Source organism: Clytia hemisphaerica, unplaced genomic scaffold (assembly GCF_902728285.1).
Source record: "Clytia hemisphaerica strain Z4C2 unplaced genomic scaffold, Clytia hemisphaerica genome assembly, whole genome shotgun sequence".
Classification (NCBI taxonomy): Eukaryota; Metazoa; Cnidaria; class Hydrozoa; order Leptothecata; family Clytiidae; genus Clytia; species Clytia hemisphaerica.
Window position 1 is genome coordinate 1,927,226 of NW_027104175.1, and position 15,432 is coordinate 1,942,657.

The following is a 15,432-nucleotide window of genomic DNA, read 5'->3' on the forward strand; positions in this document are numbered from 1 at the left end:
CACGTTCGTGAGTTCTATCAAAACTTACAGCCTTTTTTCTCCGCTGCAGATTATATCCAGACAGACTTTAATGTTATTTTTGTCCTGGGCTAAGATACCTTCGGATTTAACTTGCTGGTATCATCGCTTAGGAATTATATTATATGCTTTTTTGCTAAGACGAGAGAGGTTGCTTTTAGAGAATAACAGCCGAGGCCAGTGTTATTCTTAGCCTCTATCAATTTGTGTCGATAAAAGCTTCGTTCCTGTAGTCTAGCCTACTAACAATACTTAAAACCAACCAGCTCAATCAAAATGCCTTTTGATTGGCTTAAACGACAACACGTGATTAGCATAATTAAAGTATTCAATTAATTAATTTATCTCAACCAATACCTTCCCTTTTTTAATCAACATCTTTCTCTCTTGTTCAGATATTGCAGTGTGAGTAATTGAATGAATCTGGACGTAGGGTTAAGGAGAGAAATCTATCGGATATTTATCGGAAAGAAAATCAACGTTAGGTATATAATTATAATTATATTTTTCGAACAAACCAAAATGAGAACGAAAACGGTCTTGTGAATTTGTCTCACCATATGTTTTACTTTTTTGGTTGGTCGACCTGTTTCAAAATTCGGGGGGGGGGGTGAAGTTTGTTATTTTTCCAGAACATTATTTTTGTTGATGTGATTTTAGGTTCTTTATTAAATGAAATTTTGAGCAAAATAGACTTGGGGTCCACTATATGTTTCAAAATCATTGTATTTCACTTGTCGTTAGCCTACAGCAAGCTAAGAATGACGTTTTACTAAGATTAACTAGGTAATTAGGGTTGGTTATTGTTTGATGAAAAAGATAAGTTGAATTTTGGTGGCTTGATTGCATCTCAGCTCAGAGCTAACTTGATTGCATCTCAGCTCTTGAGCTAACTTGATTGCATCTCAACTCTTGAGCTAACTTGATTGCATCTCAACTCTTGAGCTAACTTGATTGCATCTCAAATCTTGAGCTAACTTGATTGCATCTCAACTCTTGAGCTAACTTGATTGCATCTCAACTCTTGAGCTAACTTGATTGCATCTCAACTCTTGAGCTAACTTGATTGCATCTCAACTCTTGAGCTAACTTGATTGCATCTCAGCTCTTGAGCTAACTTGATTGCATCTCAACTCTTGAGCTAACTTGATTGCATCTCAACTCTTGAGCTAACTTTGATTGCTCTCAACTCTTGAGCTAACTTTGATTGCTCAACTCTGAGCTTGATTGCATCTCAGCTCAGAGCTAACTTGATTGCATCTCAACTCTTGAGCTAACTTGATTGCATCTCAGCTCTTGAGCTAACTTGATTGCATCTCAACTCTTGAGCTAACTTGATTGCATCTCAACTCTTGAGCTAACTTGATTGCATCTCAACTCTTGAGCTAACTCTTACTGTAAAGGGAGACGAATACTCTGTAAATTTAGCATAGCCTCAGGGCTTGATGGTTTAGGCTAGATAGGATAGATAATATTTTAGAGTTTGACGGTTAGAAACTACATGTTTTTTTATAAGAACAGCCAAAATATTTTAAGCCTTTGGATGTTCTTAACTTTTTTAGTTTTAAACCTAGAAATGTTCTTAACATGTTCTTAATTTCTTTATTTTGATAGTATTTTGGTCCATTTTCCTAAGAACATGGGTGTTTTCGAGTCGGCAAAGCCTTAAAATGTTCTTGACCTGTTCTTAAGATTTTGGCTTTCAAAGTCTTATGTTCTTATGTAGTTTGTTCTTATAAAAAAGTGTATTTGTTTTGCTTCATTTCAGTTTGAAAGAAATACTATGATGAGAGCCTTATTGGCGATACTTTTCGTCCTTGTTGCCGTCTTGGTGCCAAGTTGCACTTCCCTCACAGATGCTGAACAGAAGGTGTTAGATGACTTCGATATTACGATTGCGTCATTGAAAACAAAGCTTCAAGATCTCAAGAATAACATGAATGGCAAAATTACGAAGTTGAAGACTGATGTAAGAGTTCTTCTTTTCTGTGATTCAAAAAGAAAGGGGATCTTCTCAAAAGGTTATCATCCCTAAATGTTCCCTGTTTTCACTTTTTTCTCTGAAGAATTTCAGTGCATTACAAACTTTTGATCTCCGGGGATCTAAGGATAATAAGTTTTCGAGATGTCAAAGCCAAAAAAATTGAAATAGATTTTTAGAGACAGGAAAGATATTTGTTTCTCAATTTTTGATCCAAAGTTTTTCGGAAATCATAAGAATTTGAGGGCACGGGAAGGGTGAATTTTGGATTTTCATAATTTTGAAACCCTTTTGGTCGCATGATCGATGAGTAGATGAGTAGATTTCGGCGGGAAGCGATTTTGCTGACTGAGAAAAAAAATAAACACGGCTTGAACACGGTTTACTTCTCGGTTTACTTGTGTTGTACTTTCCGCCACTACATTACATTCCGTTCGGTACGCTACTAAGGCTACCATATTTGTTTATATTTGTTTATTTGTTTTTATTATTATTACTACGTTTTTACTATAGTCAAAAAAGTGCTGTTTATTCTCGAATTAACTGTGTTGATTTCTGGTTGTAACCTTGACAACTGGCGTTCCTTATTCTTTTAGACCGCAGACCAGTATACAAAACTCCATGCTGATCTAGAAAAGAAACTTGATAGCACTGTAACAAAACGGTTAACTTCTGTCAATAAGACCAATACATTGTTCGCCACCAGAGCCAAATCGTACAAAGACAATTTGAGAAAGAATTTGACTAATACCATAAAGAACCTTTACCTTACTCAATATAAGAAGGCTTTAAAAGAACGGGACGATTCTGTGAAGGGCTTTGTTGAGGAATTAAATCCCATTCAAAATGATATAAAAACAGAATACGGTAATTTACCTTTTTCTTCTTTTTTTTTACGTGTCCCATATCCAGGAGGTTAACGATTTTTGTTCAAAAGTGGATATCTAGGGGTTTAAATATCTACAAGATAGCGGATATCCAGGGAGTAGAGTGTCTTTTCAAGTAGAAAATACGATATCCAAGGGTAAGCATCTTTATAAGAGAGGATATCCAGGGGGTTGAGCATATTTTTAAGAGCGGATAAAGGTCTTTTACTAATAAAGATATCCTGAAAAATCGATATCCTCAACAGTGGGGTAAATTTCTTTTCTGGAAAAGCCTAATGTATACAAGTTGCACACGAGGGCCTCTGAGAACCGGATCATGATTACAATTTTCTTGTCTCCAATATCTTTTCGGATGTTTTTTCCAAGCTTCATTGAGTCTTTCTTTGAAGAAATGATTCTCCAATAAATAGATAACTGTATTATATCTGCAAACTCTCGAGAAAGATATATACAGCCATACTCTCTCTCTAATTCTAATCTCCTTTATTGGAATTTCTATGAAATCCGAACTAGAACATCTGCCCCATCAGCCGGGAAGTGGTATCAAATACTTTCTCTAATTTGAAGAATATTCATGGTCCCTCGAAGATCAAACTAAACCACCTGGAGGAAAAATTTCTTTTTTCGCGTTACACAATACCCTGAAATCTCAATCCCAGCACTTAAACACTTTTATTTTGGAAACAACAACCCCATGAAGTTGACCAGAAAACATTTTCCTCAAGGAAGATTTCAATCACTTACCTAAAAAAGACTCTTAGGGCTTTTTACTTAGTTTGTGACTCCCGCTAATTATTTCCCCCTAATAATTATTTCAGACATTTACAACGTGAAGTCACACAAACGGCAACGTAATGACACTTTAAAAGCAATCAAGGAATTATTGGAACAGAAGAAAGGAGAATCTGTATCAGACCTCAATAACATCGCTGGTGATTTGCATTTTGCAACACGTCAAATGCAATTGCAACAATTCCAAGAATTAGAGAAAGCAAGATCTGACGGTTACTCTGGAATCAAACAACTGAAGACGACAACAGGTAAACAAAAACAAAAATAAACACTTTACTTATCTTTCTTTTTCTTCCTTCACTTGTGGAGGTAGGAGGTACTCTGTACCAGAATGTACCTCGCGTTTATCGCTTCTTAGTACACTCTGGTACGCACGTTTTTTGGAGTACCGTCATATTCAGATCTGACGTGTATTGAAAAGGCTGACGATTTCGCCTGATAATATCATATATCGTGCATTTTTAATGAGCTCTTTGATCCATAGGTGAAATCTTATTGGCTCATTTAAGCTTTAGAAATTATATTAGACGAGATTCATTGTTTCTAACATCAGTGTAAGAAAATATTTTGACTAAAAAAAGGCCTGTAAACTTGGCAATCCTTCATCAAATGATAAGATTTTTCGATCAATGTTTTCTTTAAGATGAACTCTACTGCTTGATACTTTCCTCCAAAATTCTCCAGCGACTTTATGTCTGCAAATTGAGTCTGAAATCGTGTGTGCTTATAAAGAAATTTTCATTTTCGGCTTGAGAAAATATCTTTTCAAAACAAAATTGAACGGATAATAAAATGGAACATAAACTTCTTTCGTTGACGAAGTTTTATCTAAATTTTCGTATATATTAAAAGGCTAGAATCTTCAATGCTGATAATTAGAATGTTCAGAGCAAATTTGAGTTCTACTAAAAAGTCATCGTGCGAGCTTAAAATTTATTTTGATACCTTTTATAAAAGAAATCAAAAGACTTTAACGACCAATTACCGACACATTCAACTCCTGTTTCTATTTATACCTCTATGGGTGGACGAATCAAAATCAGTCTTTTACCTCCTTGAAATTTTGCAATAATTTTTTACACCCTAGAATATGAACAAAAAACTTCTCTTAGACCCCCTTGAAATTCTTCTCCGATTTCCCCCTCTGGAAAAATTCATAGTAATACCAAAGTGGTATTACCCATAAAAATTTATGTAATTTTTCCTTATTATTTTCCCTTCTTATATAGTCGGTGGGCGAAACTACTTCATAGCTGATCACAAAGACTGGGGAGCAGCGGGCATCAATGATTATCACAAAGAAGAACACAATGTCCTTGGTGTGGCTCCATTTGCCGCTGTCCTTAATGGTATCGAGTTTCGAGAAAGTACATCTTCCTATTCGCTTGAGGAACCGTCACTTGATGGTTCATTCGAAGGGACTAAAGGTAACAGTTTCAAACATAGACGATGGCTATCATCTGTGTAATATATTATTATGATATTACGATATATTATAAAACGTAATATGTTGCGCCGCGGAAGATAGAGTTTGTGTTTACGGACGATATCAACTCGGCTAAATTCATTCATTTCGTTGTGCTTGGACCGACCACAGGATTAGGTCGGTAGATTGCACATTGAGCTCCTCCGACTATTTTTCGCCCGAGTGGACAAAATTTCCGTCCAACTGCTAATTTGCGTGTTTGAGGTTATTCTTTATTATTCGAATTCATCTTAGACTATAGCATATAGTTTATTTTAAACTACGTTTTACAGGGAAGACAATCGAGGCAAAATCTTTTACACAATTTGCAGATAGGAAACTGTTGAATCTTAAATCTACTCCTCTCATTTGAATCCTTTAGATTGCAGTTAAATTAACATCTAAACTTTTTCGTACTCTTTACTTTCTGTGAATAATTCTTTTTAGAATGATCGAATAAATTACGTATAAATGGGAAATTTGTTAGTCTGGTTAAATTTTGTTGACTCTTCTCTCCCTCTCTTTTACCTCTAATGACTCAAACATCTACAGTCGACTCCCTCTCTCTCTCTCTCTCTCTCTAATTCGATCTTCAAGGGACCAAAAAGTTTATTCGAATTAGAGAAAGATTCGAATTACAGTGAATGATCTTCTAATACCACAGCCATCCCCAACCCTCCGGTACCATCAGACGTTCTTGGTGAACCAACTGTTAATGGTCAAATCACCAAAATGAAGAAATGGCTTACAGATTTCCAGCATGGTAACGACGAAACAAGAGACATGTTATACCCTTACTTCAAACCTGTGTTATCTTATGTAGAAGGATCATGGCAGAAGGTGAATGCTGACGCAGCAAAAATCACTGACGATAAAGCATCTAAGGTACAATGGACTTTTCCAGAAAAAATTTGAATATGATAAATGAAATTTGAGAAATTTACCCCCCGGACATTGTGAATTTTGACCCCCCGGACAGTAGGTCTGACTCCCTGGACAAGCATCAGTTGACCCCCTGGACATTCAAAATAACCCTAGAAAAAATTACAACCTTAGGAACTAAGGATCCAAAAGTTCAAGAATAGTTCAATAAGGCTCAGATTCTAGCATGGAAGTCTAAAATCCCCTTTCAAATTGAAATGTTCAATTACATTTGACAGATAACCCAAGCAACGTTCTCGCCCGAACTTCAAATTTCTAAAAAAGAATAAATAACCAAAATTCTCAATATATTTTGACGTACAATCTCGGTAAAAATATATTGAGAATTTTGGTTAATTCCTCGTTTTTAGCAATCTAAAGTTCGCTTTTGGGCTAATTGATAAATTTAGTCAAATATTTCAATTCGGGAGGGTTTTATAGACTTCCAGGCTATATTCTGAGCCCTATTAGACCATTCTTGGACTTTTGGATCCTAAGTTCCTAAGGTCATAAGTCGTAAGTCGTGTGTTAAAACCCGGGGGGGGGTACTAGGTTTGCGAGGTGACGGGTATGTCCGAGCTGAAAATCGAAAATCGACCCTTTGAGAGACAAAATTTTGGTGATTTTGGGACCCTTTCAGAGACTAACTTTTGAATTTGTACCCCTTTGAGAGACTTTTGAGGAATGAGAAAAGGTACCCTTATGGCTCGCACATACCCAGCCCCCATTTTGCCTAAGTACCCCCCCCCCCCGGGGTTAAAACTCTACACTTCAAACCTAATTTAGAGCGCTTCAAATCGTTTGTGGTTATAAGATTTCGTAGGAATTTCCCTCTTTTCTCAAATATTACGACCATGATTGTATATTGTAGGTATTTATACACCACGCTTATAAACTTGAATACAGTCTCTGTTTGCACTCGCCAAAGTATCAAAAAGTGGTGCACGTGGATCTGGGCATGAGATCGTCAGTCACGTTTACTAAGCCTTTATTTAAATCTTTCAAAAAATCTTGTTTGTAGAAAGTGGTGGGAAAATTGACGGTTAGAAATAATAAACAATCCAGATAATGGTTCAATAAGGCTCAGAATATGGAAGTCTATAACCCCTAAGACCCCTCCAAAATAGAATTACTCGACTACACTTAAGGGCTCTGACCATAGTCCAAAAATTGATTTTGGTATTTGAACATAGAAGTTATATTTCAGGTTTCTTAACACTTTTAACAAAGAATTGCCTTTATAAATTGCTTTTTAATCGCATCCCTTAAGAGTAATTAAGAATTTAATTGCAAAAATGAGGTTATGAACTTTAAAAAGATGTTAATAATATGTTGCATCACCCTCTTTTACAAAAAGTGCTTAGTTTTAATGGATAATTAACTTTTTTGTTTCAAAATTTCTTTACTGTCCGCAAAGAGTTGAACTATTTTAAATTTTGCGGAAAATTTTTCTAAAACGATGTGTCAAAAGTTATGACTGTTTTTTAAAGCAAAATCCAGATGAAAAATTGATGAAAAACCACTATTTTGAAGATTTGGAGAGAAAGAAGCATTTACAAAATTTTTCCGCAAAAAATTTTATTGTTCGGTAAAAGATACACCATCTACTGCGAAAAATTTTTCAAAATTTTTTTCTTCGCCGAAACTAAGCTCTTCAAAGTTGAAATAATCTTCCTCGCAAAAGTCTTCCTTTTCTTCTTCTTCAAATTTTTTCAATGCAATTTTTGAATTTTCAGATTCAGGAATATTTTGTCTAACAGAACATGTATAACATGCCATAGTTTTGTTGATTACATCAGTCAGAAAACACATTTTAAACACGGCAATTATGGTCAGAGCCCTTAAAAAATGCGAATTTCTCACCCGAACTTTAATTTTCTTAAATACCCCCCGGATTTAGACAAATTCATTGCTAGGTGGTTGATCTAAATATAAATTTTGGCAACCAGATACACCATTTTAGCAAAAAGTCAGTTCTCGCCAGGATGGTTAATTGTCGCCATGGTTTATTGTTTGGCATTGCAACCAAATGCTTTTTGTACCAGTCAAAAAACCTTACACATACATAAAAATACTTAACTCATTTCAAATTCTACTTGATTTTTTAGATTGTTTTTGATTCTGAAACTGGTGCACCGAACCTTGCAGATAAATACAGTCCAGTCACCGTCTTCGGTTATACCAAAGACGAAAACGATGTTGAACAACCACAGTATGCTAAATTCAAGACCAGAATCGTCAGCCAAACAATATCCAAAGCTGCTGGTTTGAATCCATTGAAATTTAGACCTAAACCAGATATTGTGTCATTGATTAGACATTATAATGATATGGCGAATCTGTTGCATTCACCTGCAGCTGACTTCGAACTTCAACATCTTGATTTCGAAGGAAAAGCAGATAATAATGGCAAAAGCTTCTATACTTACCTAGGTAAGATTTTAGATTTAAAATTAGCTGATGATTGTCGTCCATACGCGGGCCAGCATGAAACTAAATAATAAATCAAAGTCTCTTTTCTTTTAATTTGAATAAGCTCTGATATCATAGAGCACTCTCGGCAGATAGACTTGTAGATTCAAAATACAATCTTTTTTGATGCCCCAATCGTTAAAATTTAAAACTACACTCGGTTTTATCTATCAAGAAGGTTACCTGATGTCTTTTATTATATATATTGGTGATATGCACAATTGCAATGTTTTCTGGCATTACATCACGGACCCAACAGCTGATTGGTTGTAAGTGACGTAAATCAGTCAATACGTCACTTTCAACTTACCAGGTACTGGGTCCATGATAGACATTTCAATGGTGCATATCATGAATCGGTGCAGCCTCATGTTCGTGCTGTGTAACTCAGGTTTCTCCATATCGTCACTGGCAGAGTGCAGGAAACCATGTTCGACGCTTTTAGTGTGCGCTGAGAGGTTGATAGTCCCGAGGGGGGGGGGGGTAATTAGGCAAAAGATAAATTGAGAAAAATCTCTGTAAGGGTCCCAAAAACGTCCAAATTCAGTTGGTTTTTTAACTTTGGCTCAGACATACCCGTCACTCACCTCACAAACCTAGTACCCCCCCCCCCCCCCCCGGGCTGATAGTAAACTGAGTCCGAGGTTGACCATTACTTGGACAGTAGTACCAACTTTAACAGTGGACATCTCGCCAAGCAATAACTTATTGTACACTAAGAAGAAAACTCTAGTACAAGGCTACCAATATAAGACATACTAGAGATGTTATTGTGTACAAACTACTTACTCCCTTTCCAAGATTTCCATTCTTGTTGTTGAACTCTGTTGTTGAATCTATATTATATCATTGACAGATCGTCTTATGGAAGAGATCCCTGGCAAAAACAACGACAACACCAAGACGGATGGAGAAGGATTTGATAACATGATTCTTCTCAGTGCAAACCCAAAAGCAATAGGTATCAAAATTGATTTTCATTGTTTGTAATAAGAATAAGATAGGATTGTTAATGAGAATCCCCTTGTGTTGAAATATTGATTGCTATAAGCAAAAAGAACTTTTTCAAATGATAAAATTTCTATATTCTTTGACGTATCTGAAATATGTAATCTGAATCGGGGATTCTGAACATCTTCACAGGTACCGTAATATAAAATGAAAGATAATGGGAGAATTCCTGACCATTATTAACGACCTAAACTAAAATTAGAACTATTTTGAACCGAAATACCGATTTTCTTTTTGGTTAAGCTCTCTATTGATGATCAAAGATAGTATAGCAACAAGAAACTGATAGAACTTTTTTTTCGAATTTTTAAGGCATTGAATTTGACAAATGATATTCTGTAAAACACCCCCTGTTGAGAAGCCATCTTTTTGTTGCTGGAAATGCTTTAACCCCCTGGAATTCCAGGTAATTTCAGGCTTAAACCCCTCTGGAATTTTGAATTTTAGTAGGATTTAAAAAGCTACCCCCATGGAATTCCAGTTGTTTTTGACAGATTTTTGTCTCCCTATGGAATTCTGCCACATATCAAACCTTATTACTCCCTTGGAACGGAAATGGATCTCCTCAACAGAGAGTATACGGGTTCTTTTTGGAAAAAGCTCAATGTGGGATTTATAAAAGACTTTTATGAATAATCTCACATCTCACATAAATTTCTTTCAAACTTTTAAGGTACCAAACTTGACGCTAGCAGATATCATCGATCATACAAACTCAGTCAGTCAGATGCTATGGGTATCGAGAACACACAACGATCATTTAACGATCGATTATACGTTTCTATGACGAACAAAGAAGAAGTGGTCGGCCTCACTTTGGATTACGTCAATAGTGCCGAAGTTGAAAGTCAAATCAAAGTGAAAGTCTCGTACGCCTTACCCCTTGAAATTGTTTTCCTGACACCGCTAGCTGAATGGAACCCTTATTCGATCCCTCATAAGGATGATTGTGGTGACGTTAAAGGATCTGGAAGTGATGATTCACCTTTCGATGCTACATGTCCTCAAAGATTTTTCAGAACTCCACAAAAGTTGTTTACCAATGCGACACAGTGCGGTGGAGTACTTTACGAAGAAGAAGCTTATTTTTTCCTCACACCAAATGGAGACAAAGTCTGTTTAATTGCGTCCGGGATACGTACCGTTATCCCACCGGTGCATGGTCAACATTTAGGCTTACGGCAACGTTTCCCGATCGCGCCCGCCTACAAAGACGGTGCTGCAGCCGGTAAGAAATTAGACGCTATGGAAGATAGCATCGGATTCAGTATCAAGAATCTGGTCTCCAAAGTTTCCTTACAAACAGGTGCTTCGACCAAAGTAGGCATCAACACGCATTCTCATTACATTCGGTTAAGCATTGACCAATACAAAGAACTCCAGCATGGTAGGTGATATTTCTGCTTAGCTTTTCAACAAATTAACTGATGATTCGTAAAAGATGAAACTTACATTACTAAATTGATTCTTGTTTACTTTTTCTTAAAATCGTATGATTTCGCCCTGGTTGTGTTACATGCAATCATTGAGCACTCTTGGTAAATTGATTTATACATACTTATATTTCTGCTTATAAAAATGTATTTTTCGGAGATATTGAATCTTCCACTGTGAATACCATGACGAAAGCAATACAGAATTGTTAATGAAGGCCAAAATCCACCTCTCCAAAAGAAGGTGTTTAATAACTGAGCCCAATACACCCGATCCTCGCAGACCCACAGACCCCTTCCCACTGGCTCTCCTGTGGAAAATTATTGTCCAATTTTTATCCCCACTGGAAGTAATCAAATAAACCAATCCCCACTTCATAATATTATGCTATTTTTCGCATCCCCACTGAATTTCCTGACTTGGAAACAAAAGAAATTCCTAGCCATAAAAATATTGAATACAGTCCGTTATTTTTATCCCCAGGCTCGAAAAACCTACCGGGTCTGTGAGAGGGAAAAGAAATAAGATTTAACTGAAGATAAGAGAGTGATTTTACACTTTCTTTATCTTCGAACTTTTAATTGTTCTGATTCTAGTCGTAAATGTTAAATCAACTTGAGAGGCGTCACGGAAAAAATAAGAATCTATTTTACTTATTCAGTCTGTATATCATTCCAGTGTTGACCGTGAAATCATTCAAAAAGTAACAATAACTTTTGTAATTTTCCTATATTAGATTATAACGAATTTCACTTTTTTCTCCTCTACAGGAAAAGAGCTTTTGGTAGCGACAGCTGAAGACTACACGGCACATCAACATCTAGTTACTGTCAAATATGAATACGGTAAATTCTCCATCGTCGGGTGTGATACCGATTCTCCATCCGACAAGCATTTCTGCTTTGATGGTCACACACCTGATGTTTATTTAGCCGGTGAACCTTTCAAACCAGGGTTCACAGGCTATGGTTACGGTTACGGATACGGCTACGGTTATGGTTACGGTTACGGCTATGGATATTCTGCTGGAAAATAAATTGATTTTTTGATATACGTAACTTAAGATTACGTCATTTTTTAAATCAGAAGCACCCGAAAAAGCTAAGATTTGACATATTTTTGGCTATGTAGTAACTAGCCTATACTAGACATTATCCGTGTTTTTTCTACGCAATGAACGTCTATTCCACTTTGCGAATTTTTCGAATGTTTGGAGCCCGGGTTTTCGGGCTCTAAACATTCGATTTTTTGACGTCACTCTAAATTTCGAAGCTCCTGCAGTAGCAAAAATATCGAATTTAGTCAAAGCACTTGAAAGGCTTCATGTTTTGAAAAACATCAAAGTGGAACTCACTAAGCTCTAGTTTAGACGGCCTACTTTTTGCCCTGCCTATTCTAATTGTGAATAAACCAGCCGAGGCTGGAAGGTCAGCCATTAGAGCTTAGCTAGATAGCTTTAATAAGTGGGTTAACAGATGTAAGAGATGTACTGAAACAGAGTAGACTAAAAATGTTGAATAATTTACAAAATGTGAAACATTTGATAACTTGATTTAAAATTATTTAAAACAAGCCTGAGAGCTCCTCCAACCCCCCCCCCCCCACGAGAAGATCAAAGTATACTTCTCTTTAGCATTGTAGCACTGTTTCTATGACATCAAACAATTAAGCTATAAGTTCATTACTATAAAATAAAAGAGAAACATAGTGTAATTAAACTTTTTGTTAATTTCATTCCAGTCAGTTATGACACATTTTTTCTGCTGGATGTAGACAATATCCATTCTGACCAAAGTGTTATCTAGAATTAGAAATAAATAAGAAAATTGCCAAAACGTCAGAAATAAAGATATCCATCAAATATATACATAGAAACTGTACTTTTTGTTTTACTTGATAAAACTCCAATAACACTTTAAACTCCAGAAAAACACAGTTTGCATCAAAATCTTTTCAAAACGTAGTTCATATTTATAACATTTCAACAGGTACTGTATTTTGGTAGACTTGGTCAAATTACAGAAACCATTTGTCAGTTGTCTGCAAGGCCAATGAGGTACGTAACTGACTGCTATTCAGTCACAGCCAAAATTTGGCAAGGTCAGAAAAACATAATTTACATCCAGTCTTCGTAAATAAATTTTGTAGTTTAGTACCATCAAGTTACACAACATGCACACAACCATCTTGAAGACTTTGCTGGTCGCAAATGATAATCGAAAGCAAAACTTAAAATTCATAACTATGCAGGGAAGCTCATTTTTCCCCCATTTTGCTTTAAACTCCCTTTTGATTGGTCTTTGAATTTGGGCGATTGCTTTACCGCCTTGGCGGAATAAACACACGGCCATAATAAATAAATTCAACAGGGCAGCGGAGTAGCAATTAATTATAGCCGTTCATTCCATTCCATCATTCAGTCAAAACGTGCGCCAAGGTTAGAAAAAGACAATCTGCGTCCGGAACTGCGTGAAAAATAGTTTGATCAATTTCAACAAGAACTGTATATATTAATATCAATATAATTGATCAAATTCCAAAGACCATTTGTCATAATTTTACAAGTCCAATAATAGGAGATGTGATGTCATCATTTGGTTCCCGTCATCTGACCGACCCTGATTTACGGTCAGCAGGAAGAGTTGGAGAGTCGGAAAGCTTTTCCGCTGCTTTGCTGGATTTCCACTGTTGACCTCTGCACGCTCTATCAGTCTATGTTTACAAGTTTTCAAATCGAAGTAGCGAGCCGCATGCTAATGGAGAGTAAACCGAAAACCAGTTTATCCACGGTTTCTCAATTTCTTAATTCGGATCAGTCCACACGGATTCCCTTTCAACAAGATGTAGCTGCTTCTTAAAAGAAAAATATTTTCGACCGACCGACCAAACAATTTTTTGCGATTCGCCTTATCAAACACGTCCAAACCAAGTCCAAAAAAAGCACGATTGCATCATCCAGTCTTTATCAAATTTAGACAGTAGCTGTACTTTTGTAAACTTTATCAAATTCCAATAACATTATAACACCATCAATCCCACCTAGAGGCAAACAAGAAAAATATGTTTTTATTGCAAAAACTAATAAAAGGACCCTGCCGACGCACCGGACTTGACGAACACCGGACGCGCGAAAGTCCGGTGTAAAATGAGAATTTTTTTTACCACCAGACAATCTCTACTTTAAGAAAGTCAGATGTCCGGTGTCGGAGAAGGATATTTTTTTCCACCGGACTTGCTTCCGGTGTAGCGAAAGGATACTTTTTGCCACCGGACAAATACACCGGACAGTCCGGTGCGTCGGCAGGGTCCTCTAATAAAAAGCAGCAATAAAAAGTATCAGAAAATTCAACATAAACAAAAACTTGAGCAAACGGCTTTAAACCTTCAAAAGATGTAGAAAAAGAATCCCCTTGACGAAAATCATGTGAAATATAATAACAGAAATTGAAGCTTGCAACAGATCATTTACACTGGAAATACTTTGGTACAACACTGACTTATGACATCTGACTTATCGCTTGAGCTGCCATCTTGAAACACCACATTATGATCTGTAAAAACAACGCACGCTAAAAGTACCCAAAAAGTTAACCCGATCGGAAGAAAGTTTAGAAATCAAAGTGAGATCGGGAAATCGGATTTTTTTTTTGTCGTCTTATGATGCTGATGGAAGAAAATTTTACCTATTTGAATGCTCAGCTTAGGCTGACCAATTAAAGTGGGCTGTCTAAATAAAGTCAATGAATTGCCTTCTTTTGACGTCAATGCAATGACTTCTTTCAATCTTTTCCAAGCAAGATTTTAGTTGCCAACTTTTTGCCCAACTTCTGTCTACTCTAACCCGACTCTAACAATTAGAATAGACAGGGCAGAAATCGGCCGTCTAAACTAGAGCTAAAGAAACGAGATGAAAAATCCCGGTTTTTAGTGATGTGCTCGCTAGTAACAGACAGACGTCAAATTTTAGACGTTCTAGCAGTAAAATTGCCGTAATCTTAACTTACGCATATCACGAGCTGAATTTACACTTGTTCTGGAATATATTTCCATCAAGACGTGGCATGGATATAGGACTATAGGGAAAAGGACTAATGGCATATCACCATAACTAATAAATTTTCTTTCTGAATTTTTGATCTGCAGACTTAAAGTATGTATCATATAATTTGCATACTTCACAAACTGCATAAACTTGTAATAAATTTGTGGGGAAACATTTGACGGAGATAACTTTTAGAGGTAACCATTTCAGTCAAATCTTATGAAACGTGATGAAAAAACTTCTTTTATTCAGGATTTATTCCTACTCGGAATAAACCTGAAGAGTCTAAGATACTCCCCATTGGTCGTACGAGGCTCCACACCTTACGTAGATGTTTTCAAGTTTTTTTGAAGCATTTCGATATAGAAAATATGATGAAGCATGGTCAGATGGTCCCACTTGCTCCATA

The 15,432-nt window shown here is 36.3% G+C and overlaps 1 protein-coding gene across 1 annotated transcript; it reads left to right on the forward strand.

Moving 5' to 3' along the window:
- Positions 1-416: 416 nt before the first annotated feature.
- LOC136814449 (uncharacterized) lies at positions 417-12,096 on the forward strand. The gene is made up of 10 exons (XM_067070998.1): positions 417-503; positions 1,787-1,987; positions 2,596-2,866; positions 3,705-3,926; positions 4,908-5,105; positions 5,808-6,028; positions 8,173-8,497; positions 9,393-9,497; positions 10,221-10,934; positions 11,752-12,096. The coding sequence occupies exons 2-10, from the start codon at positions 1,802-1,804 to the stop codon at positions 12,015-12,017; spliced, it is 2,508 nt and encodes an 835-aa protein (XP_066927099.1). The 5' UTR covers positions 417-503; positions 1,787-1,801; the 3' UTR covers positions 12,018-12,096.
- The last annotated feature ends 3,336 nt before the right edge of the window (positions 12,097-15,432 follow it).

Bases quoted from the DNA above. Each gene is read 5' to 3' on its own strand.
- LOC136814449 (XM_067070998.1), top strand. From the start codon at position 1,802: ATGATGAGAGCCTTATTGGCGATACTTTTCGTCCTTGTTGCCGTCTTG. The intron at 5,106-5,807 runs GTAACAGTTTCA...CTAATACCACAG, and splicing joins TTCATTCGAAGGGACTAAAG to CCATCCCCAACCCTCCGGTA. The intron at 8,498-9,392 runs GTAAGATTTTAG...TATCATTGACAG, and splicing joins AAGCTTCTATACTTACCTAG to ATCGTCTTATGGAAGAGATC.